Here is a 14967-nt window from a genome sequence, read left to right as displayed (position 1 = left end):
CCCCTTTAATGTGAATGTTAGTACACTTGATGTTGTCCCAGAGGTCACTTAAACTATCCTGATTCTTAAAAATTCTTTTTTCTTTTTTCTGTTCAGCTTGGCTGATTTCCAAGTTTGCTAATTCATTGATTCCTTTGAGTGTATCTTTTATTTCAGTTATTGTATTCTTCAGCTCTTTTTGGTATCTTCTCTGTATTTTCTAACTCTCTGTTAAACTTCTCACTGTGTTCATCATTCTTTTTCAAAGTTCATTGAATATTTTTAAGATCATTACCCTGAACCCTTTATCAAGTAGATTGCTCGTCTCCACTACATTTAGTTCTTTTTCTGAGGATTTGTCTTATTCCTTCCTTTCGAGCACATTCCTCTGTCTCCTCATTTTGCCTAATCCTCTGTGTTTATTTTTCTGTATTAGGTAGGTAGGTTACATTTCCTAGTCTCGGAGAAGCAGCCTTATGTAGAAGATGTCCTATGGGGCCCTGCTGCGTACTCGCCTCTGGTCACCAGAGCTTTATGCTCTGTGGGTGCCCCCATGTGGGCTGAGTGGCCCCTTCTGTTGTGACAGAGCCAACTGCTGTGGGCACACTGACAGGTGGGACTGGCCCCCGATCCTGTTGGCTGTGAGGCCTGCCTCTTGAGATACTGCCAGCCCACTGGTGGCCCACTGCTAAGCCCCAGTGTGGCTGGTCACATGGCCTGGGGCATCCTGGGGCGGGTGCTGGGCCCACTGGTGGGTGGGGCTAGGACCTGGCATGGCTGGTTGCATGGTCTGGGGCGGGTGTCTCAGGGCCGGTGATGAGCCTGCTGGTAGGCAGGACTGGGTCCTGGAATGGTTGGCCACATGGCCTGGGGGGGTCCTGGGGCTGATGCTGGCCTTCTGGTGGGTGTGATTTAACTACACAGGATAATAACTGTGGTATTACCCATACTCAGTGTAGCATATCTTTCTTTTTCTTTTTTTTAAAACAAGAAACACACATTTATGTATTAATTCTTGGATTTATACAGCTCTCTCAAAGTTTCTACTTCTAAAAAGATTTGTCACCCATGGGTGATGTGATGTGGCTGGTAACAAAAGAATAAGTATAGGAAGAATAGATCCACTGTTCATCCATCTGTTTTTGTCTAAGAGAGCTTTTAAACTGTAGAGAATAGTTCAATGAATGTGACAGAACTATCTTTCCAGAATAAAAAGCAGCCCCTCTCATTAATATTTCATAAGTGATTTAAGCCGTCAGAACTCTGAGTGAAGGACACATAAGGTAGTAATGAAAGTTTAATTTTTAATCCCAGAGAATGTGAGTACTAGGCTGAATAATAATTTCAGAAGCTTATGTGATACTAAGGCCAGGGCTTGAAATAGGATGTGGAAGGAAATGAACAGAATTGTTCGCCCCACCAGATCTCCTCGACCCATCCCACATCATCTGTCCCACCCCACCCAAAACTGGGGAAGTCGAAAGGGAGCACAGAAGAGAGACTAGTAAGGGAAGGGGGAGGAGAGGGACCTTGTGGGGAAACAGGAGAGCTTCTGGGGAAGTTGTTCCCTCTTAGAAGAGGAAAGAGAAATAAACAGCAGAGAAAGATTGATAACTATAATTAATAAGATAGGGAGAATACATTACACTAAATTTGGCTTCTGAAATCTAGGGAATGTGTACCCATTCTACAAGTCTCATTGAATGACAAATTAATCATATTTTAGACCTCTTGCCAATCCCAGTAAATTCACAACAGAAATTGTACACACATCTCTTTACAATGCGATGCAAGTAGAAATTATAAAAAATTTTAAATCTCCAACTTCTTGGAAATCTGTAAACTTTCTCCTAAATAATTACTGGGTTAAGGAAGGAACTAGAAAATGAAATGAAAGACAATGTAGGAAAATGCTATATATCAAAACCAGGTAAAAGCTCTAAGATTTTAAAGAAAGAACCAAAAAAATGGGAAAGTTGGAGAGCACAGTAAACTGGAACACTGAAGATCTGTCTTCCCTTGGAATCTGGGGTGGGGGGGTGGGGGGGGAGGCGGGGTGCTGCACAGCTCTCCCACGTCCCCACAGGTCTTTAGATGAATTCAAATTCACACAGTACTTCCTTTTGCTCTTTGTTAGGCAGTGAAGCTGTTCAGCTCCAGCCTTGGGATTGGGTGAGAGAGGGCTGCGACTTCCGGCCTGCCTGAGCACACTTGGTACCCTCAAGGGGACGTGTTGGTCAGAGTCTCATGACTGTGATTCACAGAAAAATTCTTAAGGATATAAACCCAAATGGCAGAGAAAGAATAAGCCCTCTGACAACTGAAGCTGGAATGTGGCTGCAGGAAGCACGCTCACCAGAGTAGCCTGAGGAGCATTGTTTTCCAGTTAAGCACACGTTGGAAGTAACTTTAGTTCAAAGAAATGTCTTTCTGGAGATGGCAGGAAAAAAGGGGACATGGTGAGATGTTCAATAGTTTTCATTCTTAGCATATTGGATTTGGAGTCTGGGCAGAGACTAGAAACATTTGGTTAGTTTCTTAGCACTTGTTGTCAACACAGTTTTTCCAAAATTGCTCTGCCATCCTGATGCTTTTTAATGAAGTGATAAAATGTGCTATTGCTCAGGTGAAATTATTCTATAGATTGGCGTGGTGGGGGCCAGGAGATAGACTGAGGTTGTAGAACCACCTGGTTTTGGAGTTGTGAGGGATCATATGGCGTAGATCCTTCCTGTGTGTAAAGGAGTTGCATGTTTACGTGGACATCACAAACCCCATGGAACAAGTGAGACGGAGAGCAGTGAGTGAGAAGAGGAAGCTGTGGAAATCGGGGTAACCAAGAATGCTCCAAACTTCTGGGGCAGATCGAGAGGATGACCCATGCTCTCTGGTATAAATGAGAACAATATTGCATGAAAACATGACAGAGGACTTCAACTCTCTGTTTCACTGAAGGCATGATGTTTGACATCAGTAAGCCTCGGTTTCCTCATCCATAATAGGAATAGTAATACTACTACTGTTTACAGAAGGATTAGAAGAGGTCATTCACTCATTTATCTATTCATTCTATGAATATTTATCAGACAACTTGGATGCCAGGCACTGTGTTGGGGATGGGTATGTAAAACACAAGATGTTAAACAAGTAAGCACACAACTACGTAGTTTCAAGGTGGGAAGAGTATTGTGAAGGAAAGAAAGTACGTGAAAGAAAATAACAGTGCTGATGACTTTGGTTGAATGGTTAGGAGTATCTTCCCTAAAGATGTCACAGTTTGAGTCTGAAGATGAGAAGGGTTAGCAATGCAAAGAGCTAAGAGAAGGAGAATTCCCGCTAGAGGTACCAACATAGCCTTAGACACTGAACTGAGAAAACACATGGCAAACATGAAGAATTGAAAATAGAGTAGTGTGGCTGGAATCACAAAGGAGAGGAGAGAAACAAGAGTTAGGCAGGAACTAGATCTTATAGGGCTCTGTACATGGGGGTAAAGAAGCGAGCTTTGCTAAATGAAAAGAGAGACAATTAGAACGTTCTTAGCACAGTGCCTGGATCACCAGGAATGGTGGGTAAAAGTTAACATGACGACGATTCCGATGATGATGATGATGATGATGATGGTGGGGGAGGAGAAGAGAGGTGGAAGCAGGTGACATACTGGAGTTGGCAGTCATGTAGGAACACACTTCTAGGTAAAACTACACCTGTAGTCCTGATCTGAGAAAAGCAGATTTTTTTTAAAAAAGCAGATAAAGGATAAATTTACTCTATTGATAGAGATATTAGAAGCACCACTGTTACCAGAGGCATAAAAAGCTTTAAAATTTTGACTATGAAATCATGAAACGTAATAATGAATAAAGAAGGATAACAACCTAAGAAGATAATTTTTAGTCCCTGTGTGGCTTCTCTCACTTCTTACCCCTCACCCTTTAGTCTCTCATTTGGAATGGGGCCACATCGCCACCCCCTTTCCCCCACCCCGGCTCCTGTGTACCCAGATGAACCCAAGGCTGGTCTCCAGGATCAAGTCTTTGTTCAGCTAAGGGGCATTTCAACCCAACACTCACTTTACAAGAAGCCACATGTTAAACATTACTGTATGGTAAGGTTCTGTTTTCAGCTCTTGGTTGGACCAAGCCTAAGTGCCAAAGTATTTCGTTTGCTTTGAATTATGATTTAATACTTAATCAAATTTTTGACATTGTTATATAAAAACAAATCTGTGTATGTAGCAGATATGAACAAATGAGCACATATATTAAGTCCTGGCTTTAGGACCTGATCCATTACAGATGTTAAAGCTTACTTCTGACTGGGCTTCAGATCCACCTAAAATTTCAGATAAACTGTGTTTTACAGCCCAGTTAATTTTAGCTCTTTCTACAGGCTCCTTTATAAGAACTATTTTTCATTAAAAAAAAAACTTCTGTATGAGTAGTTTGTCTTCAGGAACCAGATCCATCTGCCGATGTTAAAGATCAGGAGCATTTGGGCTATTCCATAGGGTTAAAAACCATGGGTCACAGATTATCAGTTGGATCTCTCAGCCTGAAACCATCAGTGTTTGCTGAATGAATAAAGCAAACAATGAAAAATCTGGGCCTGGTCCCCAGAACACTAGAATTTGGAATGGTCCTTGTCATTTCTTTGCAAATGTGATCCACAGTAAAGAATGAATTTGGCGTGGTGATGCAAGTGACCATGGCATGAGTTCAGCTGACTTCTTAAGAAACAGTACAGACCAGGCTGAAATATGAGTCATCTTTCTTGATTACACCGCAGTAACAAACAGTCAATAACAAGAAAACAGATCAAAAGCAATAACAGAAAATTTCTGTGGCTTACAGTGACATATGTTTATTCTCCACTGGTGTTAACATGCTAGTCTGGTATCAGTGGCAGTTCTGCTGATCTGGCCCCTGTCCCATCTGTCCCTGGGACCCCAGCCCTTGGTCTTGTGAGAGCAGAAAGGAAAAGACGGTTGAATCGTGCAGTGACCCCCAAAGCTTCTACTTGGAAACTGCACATCACCTCTGCTCACATTCTTTGGGGCAAAGCGAGACCTGTGGCCAAGCCCAGAGCCAACGGGAAGGATAAATATTAAATCTCCATAGGGAGACAGCACAAGTCACAAGGCCATGAGCTTGTGAGCTATTCAGTCTCTTACAGGAGGAAGTTGAATAGGAAAAACGAAAGAGGTTTTTGTTGCCGCTGAGGGGGCGCAGGGAGGCATGCAAATTCACAAGCCCTAAGATGGTGAATACAGGATGCGCTGCCGCATGATCTGGGGTCACTTTAGAGCACTGAGGGATTGTGGTGATAGTATTGCCATGCCTGGGTTCCAGGGAGAATATAGACTTTCAGAATTAATAAGGTTTCATTTCCACCGGGAGAGAGAAACATAGCCAAAATCAATTGTACCTTCTAGGTTTAAAGCCCTCGAGCCCTATACGTTCCTCTTAAAACACTTGGACTGCAGCTGCCTTTCTCCTTGCTGGAGTCCTTGAATTTCATTAGTGAGGCCCAGGGGAACGGCCTGCTTTAGCGTTTGCTCTGCTGCTTTTGGACTGTGTTTCTTCCTCCTTGTCATCTGCTAATGGGCAAAATAGAAAAGAGAGATGCTTGCTACGGTCTTAGCAGAAGCGAAGGGCACCCCAGAGGGTTCAAGAACAGGAGGACATCTTACTCCGTGTTTCATGCTTTCCGGTTTCCAAGAACTGTAGCACGCCTGCGTCTCTAGCAAAAATTGAACCGTCCTACCACGCCTTAAAATCAATGAATCAACAAGTGTCTGTCCGACACCTATTTGCAAAGTTGTTAGATGCTGAAGGTGATATGGAAATTTTCTCTTCCTTCAGAGATTTGCTGTTTGGTTGGAGAGCTGTGTAGCATAACTTTACGGCTGTGTGTGAAATTTGCGTTCAGCTCGTAGAAAGGAACTGGTTTGGGATGAGTCAGTGGAGAGGCATGCGATTGCCAGTGTCTGTGTAAGACTCTGTCATATGGCTGTACCATGATTTATTTAATCACCCTCCTATTATTAGACGTGTGGAATATTTTCAATTCTTGTGTCTATAGAGCATATGCTGATGTGGAACCTTGTGTGTCTTTGTCTGCATCCTGAATGATTTCCTTATGACAGAGTGTGAGAAGTGAAGTTACCGGATCCAAAACTATGAACATTTCCAAGACTCCTGATACATATTGTCCAATTATTTTCCAGAAATTTATGCTTCCAACCAGTTATGCATGGGAGTAACATGTTACCATATCCCTACCAGCTTTGAGGATTATACTTTTAAGCTCTTCCCTTTACTGCCCATTCCCTTTGACCTGGATATTCTTCCAAGTTTCAACTTAAAAGTTACTTCTGCCGAGAAATATTCCCTCATTCTCTGTAGGAGTTCAGAGTATTTGGTTAACTTAATGGTTCTCTACACTTTAAGACCTTCTTATATCAACCTTATGCTATTCTGACATGAAATTCATAGATAATATCAGCTCACATTGTATACATACATTATATAAATAAAAATAAAATTGTAAATGTAAGATTTAGGAGAAATAAAGCAAAGTAAAAAAAAAAAAAAAATTATGGGGACTTCCCTAGTGGCACAGTGGTTAAGACTCCATGCTCCCAATGCAGGGGGCCTGGGTTTGATCCCTGGTCAGGGAGCTAGATCCCACATGCATGGCACAACTAAGGAGCCCGTCTGCCACAACTGACAGGGCGCAACCAAATAAATAAATTCATTAAATTAAATTTAAAAAGTTATGACAGTATGTTAAAAGCCTAGGCAAGCTGCACTTGAAGACAGAATGAAGTCGTAACTTGTTTGCTCCCTAAACCCTCTCAACGCTGCACTAAAAACGCAGGCCAACGTGGCTACGTAGGTTGGTGAATTTTCTGAAATGGCGACCAATCCTCGGCAGATTTCCAGGAGGAAAAAAAGAACTTCTTTTGATTTACACTCTACTTGTAATCCTGGAAAATCCCGTGTGTATTAGAATTGAGCAAAAGTATTTTGCATTTGGTATATAAAACAGAGCTAGATTTTACACTTGTAACCGTCACTGCATTGAAGGTCACATAGGAGAGAGGAGAATCCTCGTTGTGTGTGACTGTCTCTCACATTTCAGGGTGTTTAGTATCTTGGGTCCCCAGCCACTAAATGCCAGTAGCGCCCCACCCGCATCCTGTGAATAATGAAAACAAAACCAAACATGCCTTCACGGATTTCCAAAATGCCTAACTGAGGCACCCGTGGAGCCCCATTGCGTTAAGTAGTAAAAGAGCATATTCTCTACTTCCCTGAACGTGACGCTCACGCTTTTGAAAAAAAAGTGCTTGCTTCTTGGGAGTTCCTGTGAGCGGTGACTGTCTTTCACAGCAATATCGCCAGTACAGGCCCTGGTGTTTGTTGATGCCTTGAAGATGTTAGTCGAGGGAATGGATTAGTAGGTGGATGGCTAGCTCTTCCAAAAGAATTCTGTAGAACAAAGGTAGTATGAACATCCATGGAAGAATTCCTGATTTGAGTGAGGAACTTCAGAAAGGTCAAGAATAACGATAGCTATTCTTCAGTCCACCTTTTCTAGCACTAGGCATTCGCTAAGGAATTCACACGTTTGTTTCACCTGTTCGCTCCAACTGCTTGAGCTTGGCTTAGATTTAGTGACTTGTCCAAGGTTACTAAGTGTGGAGCTTTGTAAGTGACAGAGGTGGGAATTGAATCCAGGTGACATGACTGTAGACCATGCTCATGGCCACCACACTATAAGATACTGACTATTGGTTTAAAATAGGTGGTCTTTATAATATGAAGGAAATTTTCTTTTGCTCCTGACTTTCTAAGAGTTTTGTTTCTAATAATAGGAATGCTAACAAACTTTTTGACATCTATAGAGATAAATAGTTTAGCTTATTGGATCTATTAGTGAGCTTAATTTATAATTTGAGGGTTATTTGTAGTGAGGTGGATGGACCTATAGTCTGTCATACAGAGTAAAGTAAGTCAGAAAGGGAAAAACAAATACTGTATGCTAACACATATATATGGAATCTAAAGAAAAAAAGTGGTTATGAAGAACCTAGGGGCAGGACAGGAATAAAGACGCAGATGTAGAGAATGGACTTGAGGACACAGGGACGGGGAAGGGTAAGCTGGGACGAAGTGAGAGGGTGGCATGGACATATATACACTACCAAATGTAAAATAGATAGCTAGTGGGAAGCAGCCACATAGCACAGGGAAATCAGCTCGGTGCTTTGTGACCACCTAGAGGGGTGGGATAGGGAGGGTGGGAGGGAGATGCAAGAGGGAGGAGATATGGGGATATATGTAGATGTATAGCTGATTCACTTTGTTATACAGCAGAAACTAACACACCACTGTAAAGCAATTATACTTCAATAAAGATGTTAAAAAATATATATATATATAATTTGAAACAATCCTTGCATTACTCTTAACCTCATGTTTTATTTGATATATAAGCCTAACAATGGAGAGAATTCATTTTTCTAGAACTGTGTTTAGGATTTTTATATCTATATTAATAGGTGAGATCTACCCATAGTTTTCCTTTGTATTATCTATGTTGGGATTTGGTGAGATGGTTCTGAGACAAATTATTTGGGAATTGTTCCATGTTTGAGGGTTCCTTAGAACAAATTATATATGGGAATTATCTTTTCCTTAGAAGTTTAATATAACTTACCAGGTAGAGCATCTTCTAGGAGTTTTTTTGGGGGGAACTAATTGTTTGTATTATATTCAATTTTATCCATGGCTTATTGCCTATTCAGATTTTATTTTTCTTCTCCTTGAGATAATTTTAGTAATTTATATTTTTCTGGAAATAACCATTTCAAACATTCAAATATTCAACTATTAACATAGTGCTGTACATAGAATTATCATATTAAACAAGTGTTTCAGTATCTGTGTATTTGTATCATGTTTGTCATTTTTAATTTTTTGTATTTGTGCTTCTTTTCTTTCTTTCCTTTTCTTTATTGATTAGGATTCTTGATTAGGATTACAGATCAATTTTCTTCTTCTGTTTAGGTTCGAGATGATCAAACCTTACTTGGAAAAGTCTGTGGCAGTGAAACCCTCTCTCACATTAAATCCATTACTAATAGTATCTGGATCAGGCTTAAAATAGACGCTTCTGTTGTAAGAGCTAGTTTCAGTGCTGTTTATCAAGTCGGTAAGAAAACTCATGCCTTAATTTTTAAATGTCTCATTTGCCTGATTATAACATTTTCATTTCTTGAAATAATTGAGTAATTTTATGTCCTCCAGTGGTAAGGGGAAAATTCTAATAGTAGTGTTACATTCCATTATGTCCTTCTGCGGAGTGAAGCTTTGCAGTAAAATTGAGGGCAACAGTCATTTATCTCTGGACAAACACTACTGTCTTTTTCATACTTACAGCGTGTGGAGGTGAATTAACTGGAGAAGGGGTCATCCGCTCGCCCTTTTATCCTAATGTGTATCCAGGAGAAAGGATCTGCAGGTGGACCATCCACCAACCCCAAAGCCAAGTGGTTCTTCTCAACTTCACTGCCTTTGACACGGGAAGTTCTGCCCACTGTGACACAGATTATATTGAGGTGAGAGTAAAACACTTTGGAATATTTGCACTTGATTGGATATTATTAAAAATATTATGTCACGTTTTCCTCAAATCAGTTACATGAAACAAAAGTAGTTTATAGGTGCAAAATTCTCAACAAAATTCTAGCTAACTGAATCCAGCAGCATATAACGAGGATTATGTACCATGACCAAATGGGATTTATCCCAGGAATGCAAGGTTGGTATCTGTCCAAAAATCAGTCAGTGTAAAATAAAATAAAGGAAAAAAACACAAAAACACCCACATAATTACCTCAATAGATGCAAGAAAAAAAAAGAAAAAAGAAAAGCACTTGATGAAGTTCCATACCTTTTCATGATAAAAACACTCAACAAACCAAGAATAGAAGGGAACTTCCTTAATCTGATAAAGGGCATCTGTTAAAAAAACACCCACAGCTAACATCATATTTAGTGATGAAACACTAAATGCTTTGCCTCTATGGTCAGTAAAAAGACAAAGATGTCTGTTCTCACCACTTGTATTCAACATTATACTGGAGCGGAGCAGTGGGGCGGCCTCGGGGTGTCCCGGCCCTTCCCGGACTCGGCTCTGGGCTGACAGTGCCCCGCGGCCACGTTAGGGGTTCCCTCTCGGCCGTTTAGGGAGGGCCGCCGGTGCCCTCAGCTGCCTCACCTGGACACGAAGGCTGACCTTCTTGTCTTTACCACGAAACCAGGAATAACCAGGTGACATGAGTTAGTCCCTCCTTTCAGAGGAGTAACCTGCCGTTGCTAGAAACCGCAGGACGGTTCCTACGCTGATGTGGACCCAACCCCAGGAGACACTAAGTGAAAGAAAGCGAAGAGTGGAAAAACGTGTGAGGATATGCATTGTTGGCAGGTTTTGGGTGTTTTTTTTAAAAGACCCACGAGGGTAGAGATGTCCACGAGCTCGCACAGGCAGAGTCCCTCCCGAAGGGCCAAAATGGGCAGTGAGGAAGCCAGCAGAGATGGGAGGACGGGGACAGGGGCGGGGGAAACAAGTTTGGGGATATTTGAGTGTGTGATCTAAACACACAAAGTCCTTTTATGAGGTTATCACATCATAAAGCGAGAAGGCAACGTTAAAAAAAGAAAAGTGGGCTTTTTCAGCTGGAACCATGATAGTTAATAGATTCATGAGATTGAATTTGTGAGGATAAAATTTTAAAGGTCAGTACTGGAGTATCAATATCTGCTGCAAAGGTTTCGAATCGATGAGATGACCTGAGTCTTGGAAGCGAGATTGTTTTTGTTTTTGAGGGGAGGAGGAGGAGCCCGGCAAATAGAAGGAGCTCAAGCCCCATTTGTTGAATGAATAAATAAATGCCTTTCTGCTACAAGAAAAAAACAAACAAACAAACAAAAACCTAGAAATTGTAGTTAGGACAATTAAGCAAGGAAAGGAAACAAAATGCATCCAGAATGAAAAGGAAGGAATACAATTATCTCAATTCACAGATAACATGATGTTGTATATAAAAAATCATAAGGAATCTATACACAAACACACACACACTTAAACTATTAGAACTAATAAACAAATTCAGCAGGTTGTGGGATATAAGATCAAAATATGAAAGTCACTTCTTTTTTATATACTAGCAATGAACAATTCGAAAATGAAATCAAGGAAACAATTCCATTTACAATAGCAAAAAAGAATAAATATTGAGGAATATAGCTTTAAAAAGACATGTAAAATTTGTACTCTGAAAACTACAAGATGTCATTGAAGGAAATTGAAGATCTAATTAAATAGAAAGACATCTCATGTTAATAGATTAGAAGACATAATAATGTTAAGATGGCAGTACTCCTTAAATTTATCTAAAGATTTAATTCAATCTCTACCAAAATCCCAGTGGGCACTTTTGCAGAAATTCACAAGCTGATTGTAAACTTCGATTGGAAATGCAAGGGAACCAGAATAACCAGAAGCATTGTTGAAAAAGAACAACACTGGTGGAGTCACACTTATGATTTTAAAACTTAGAACAAAACTATAATAATCAAGACAGTGTGTTATTCAGGTGAGGATAAAAATATGGAGCAATGGAACAGAATAGAAAATCCAGAAATAAATTCATACCTTTATGACCAATTGATTTTTGAAAAGGGTGCCAAGACAATTCAATGGGAAAAAGTAGTTTTTTCAAGTGGTGCTGAATGTGCACGTACAAAATCATGGAACTGGACTCCTTCCTTATACTATACACAAAAATTAACTCAGAATGGACCACAGACCTAGATTTCGTAGCTAAAACTATGAAACTCCTGAAGAAAACATAGGAGTAAATATCTGTGACCTTGGGTTAGGCAAAGCCTTCTTAGATCTGACACAAAAAAAAGCAACAAAAGAAAAATTGGACTTCATCGAAATTAAAAACAAATAATCTAATTTTTTAAATGGGCAAAGAATATGAATATATATTTCTTTAAAGAAGATATACAAATAGTCAGTAAACACATGAAAAAGATGCTCAACATCACTAATCATCAGGGAAATACAAATCGAACCACAATGAGATACTGCTTCACACCCGCTAGGATACTATCATCAAGAAGTCAGATAATAACAAGTGTTGGAATTGGAGCCCTTTTACACTTACACACTGCTGGTGAGCATTTAAATGGTACAGCTGCTTTGGAAAACAATTGGTAGTTCCTGAAAAAGTTAAACGCAGAGTTATCATTTGATCCAGCAATTCCACTTCTAGGTATACACCGAAGGGAAACGAAAATACACATCCACACAAAAATTTGTACCTGAATGACTTCAGTCGTTATTCATAGTAGCCAAAATGTAAAAACAACCTAAACGTCCATCAATTGATGTGTATTAATAAAATGTGATATATCCATACAGTGGACTATTATATGGCATTAAAAAGAAATGAAGTAATGACACATGATACAAAATGGATGAACTTTGAAAACATTATGCTCAGTGAAAGTAGCTAGTTACAAAAGGCCACATATTGTATGATTTCATTTATTTGAAATGTCCAGAAGAGGCAATCTTACGGAAATAGAAAGTAAATTAGTGGCATCCTGGGGCTGGGGTTTGAGGGGGATGGAGAGCGGCTGCTAAGGGGCATAGAGTTTCTTTCCGGGAGGCTAAAATATTCTAAAATTGATTTTTACTATACTAATAAACATTTTAGAAAAAATTATTTTTGAAGCAGTTTTCCAAAATAAATATCTAACAAAATAAATTTGAACATATCTTTTTTACTTAGATTGGTAGCAGTTCCATTTTGGGTTCTCCTGAAAATAAAAAGTATTGTGGCACAGACATACCTTCGTTTATAACATCCGTGTACAATTTTCTTCACGTCATATTCATGAAAAGTTCTTCTGCTGAAAATTATGGTTTCATGGCTAAATTTAGTACTGCGGCTTTGGGTAAGAGATTGATTCCCCTACTTTGCCTCTTGGGCTTGTATCAGAATAAGTGAACAATGGAAATAAATTATTATAGAAATTTAATCTACACTACAGATGTGTAGTCATCTACACTGTAAACATTTTACAGTACACGCAAAGGCAAAGAAAATATATATATTTCCTAATCAGCACATGTCAGTAATTAATTGATGTCTATTAATAAGAGAAAAACTAGGTTATCTTCCGTGACATAGAAGGAACCTTTTTCTTTTTGACCTTTTAAGGGATTATGATCAGATTATTTTATTTGAAATTATTTATTTGTTGGTTACTTGTTCTGATAATTATTATTATTTTTATTTCAACAGCATGTGGAAAAGTTCTTACAGAGTCAACAGGAAGCATTCAAAGTCCTGGCCATCCAAATATCTACCCCCATGGTGTCAACTGTACCTGGCACGTAATAGTCCAGCCTGGTCACCTGATTCATCTGAGATTCAGGGAATTTCATCTGGAGTTTCATTACAATTGCACAAAGGACTATCTAGAAGTTTATGACACTGGTTCTCGGACATCTCTTGGGAGGTGAGATGATTTTGTTTTTCGATTTTTAACACAAAAACTTCCTGCTTTCTTGCACTCCTGCTTCAGTGATGGATTTAAAGTCCATCATGTTGTGTTATAAAAACCAGGTGAGATCAACACACTTCTCAGTGCCCATTTCTACATCGCTACTCACTACTCTGCAGCCTTGGCCATTAGTGATTACCTTTCGGCATGTGGATATACCCACGAAGGCATCACCAAAATCAAGACAGTGCACATATCCTTTACCCTCACACCTTCTTCCTGCCCATTACAATTCCTCACTTTGTTCCTCATCCCCAGCCCCAGGAAACCATGAAACTGCTTTCTATCACTGTAACTTAGTTTGCATATTCTGGAATTATATAAAAGTGGCATCATTCTGTATGTGCTCATTTTTCGTCTGAGTTTTCTCAGTCAGGCTAATATTTTGTTGAGCTCCTTTGACCTGGGGCGTCACAGTTTTATGAAATATGAAACATTTTGGGCCATTCGTTCTTGAAACGCTGTTTCTGCCCCCTCCCCTGGGGACTCTGGTTGCGTGTGTCTTAGGCCGTTCGACGTTGCCCCGGAGCTCACTGATATTCTCTTCCTTTGATTTTGTGTCTTTGTTCCCTGCATTTCATTTTGGAAAGTTTCTGTTACTCTGTCTTCAAGTGCACTAACCTTCTTTCCTACAGTGTCTGTCTGCTATTCATGCTACCAAATGCATCTTTTCATCTCAGACATGGTAGTTTTCACTTCTGGAAATTCATCTGGGGCCATCTTTTATATCTTCCACATCTCTACTTTACACATTAATTTTTTGCCTATAGCTTCTTAAATTGGTGGGATACAGTTATAACTATTTTTATGTCTTTGTCTGCTAATTCAGTCCTCCGTGTCATTTCTTGCTACGTTTAGATTGATCAGTTTTTCTTCTCATTATGGGTCATACTTTCCTCCTTCTTTTCATGCTTGGTAATATTTGATAGGATGACACACATTTTCAATTTTGTGTTTGTGCACTGGACACTACTGTATTCTTGGGCTTTGTTTTGGGATGCAGTTAAGTTACTTTGAAACAGTTTGATCATTTCCAGTTTTGCTTTTAAACTCACTTGTCTCCTGTCTCTGAAGAGTCATTGTCCTTCACTGCTTGATAGCCAGTGTCTTGAGAGCCATTGTTCTATCTATTTTTGTCCAGATTTTCAGTTGTTTCAGATACAACATTATGTAATTCCAGCCCCTGTTATTACCTCTTTGTTGGAAATAGATATCTCCTGATTCCTTTTTCCCCTTCTTTTTGTATTTCATTTTCTTTTTCCTCATCCATTTTTCGTTGTTGTTGTTGTTTTGTTTGTTTGTTTTTGCGGTATGTGGGCCTCTCACTGCTGTG

General features: G+C 39.7%; 1 protein-coding gene across 1 annotated transcript in view; it reads left to right on the top strand.

Annotated features, from left to right (window-relative positions):
• CUBN (cubilin) overlaps positions 1-14967 on the top strand; it is a 262964-nt gene that overhangs the window by 35846 nt on the left and 212151 nt on the right. The window contains exons 18-21 of the mRNA XM_082845199.1: positions 9057-9201; positions 9429-9607; positions 12857-13022; positions 13373-13589. Of these exons, the coding sequence (XP_082701325.1) occupies positions 9057-9201; positions 9429-9607; positions 12857-13022; positions 13373-13589 (707 nt within the window). The remainder of the gene's footprint in view (positions 1-9056; positions 9202-9428; positions 9608-12856; positions 13023-13372; positions 13590-14967) is intronic.

The sequence above is a fragment of the Leucopleurus acutus genome (assembly GCF_964270905.1).
Source record: "Leucopleurus acutus genome assembly, chromosome: 1".
NCBI classification, from domain to species: Eukaryota; Metazoa; Chordata; class Mammalia; order Artiodactyla; family Delphinidae; genus Leucopleurus; species Leucopleurus acutus.
This window is presented reverse-complemented; position numbering and strand designations above follow the sequence as displayed.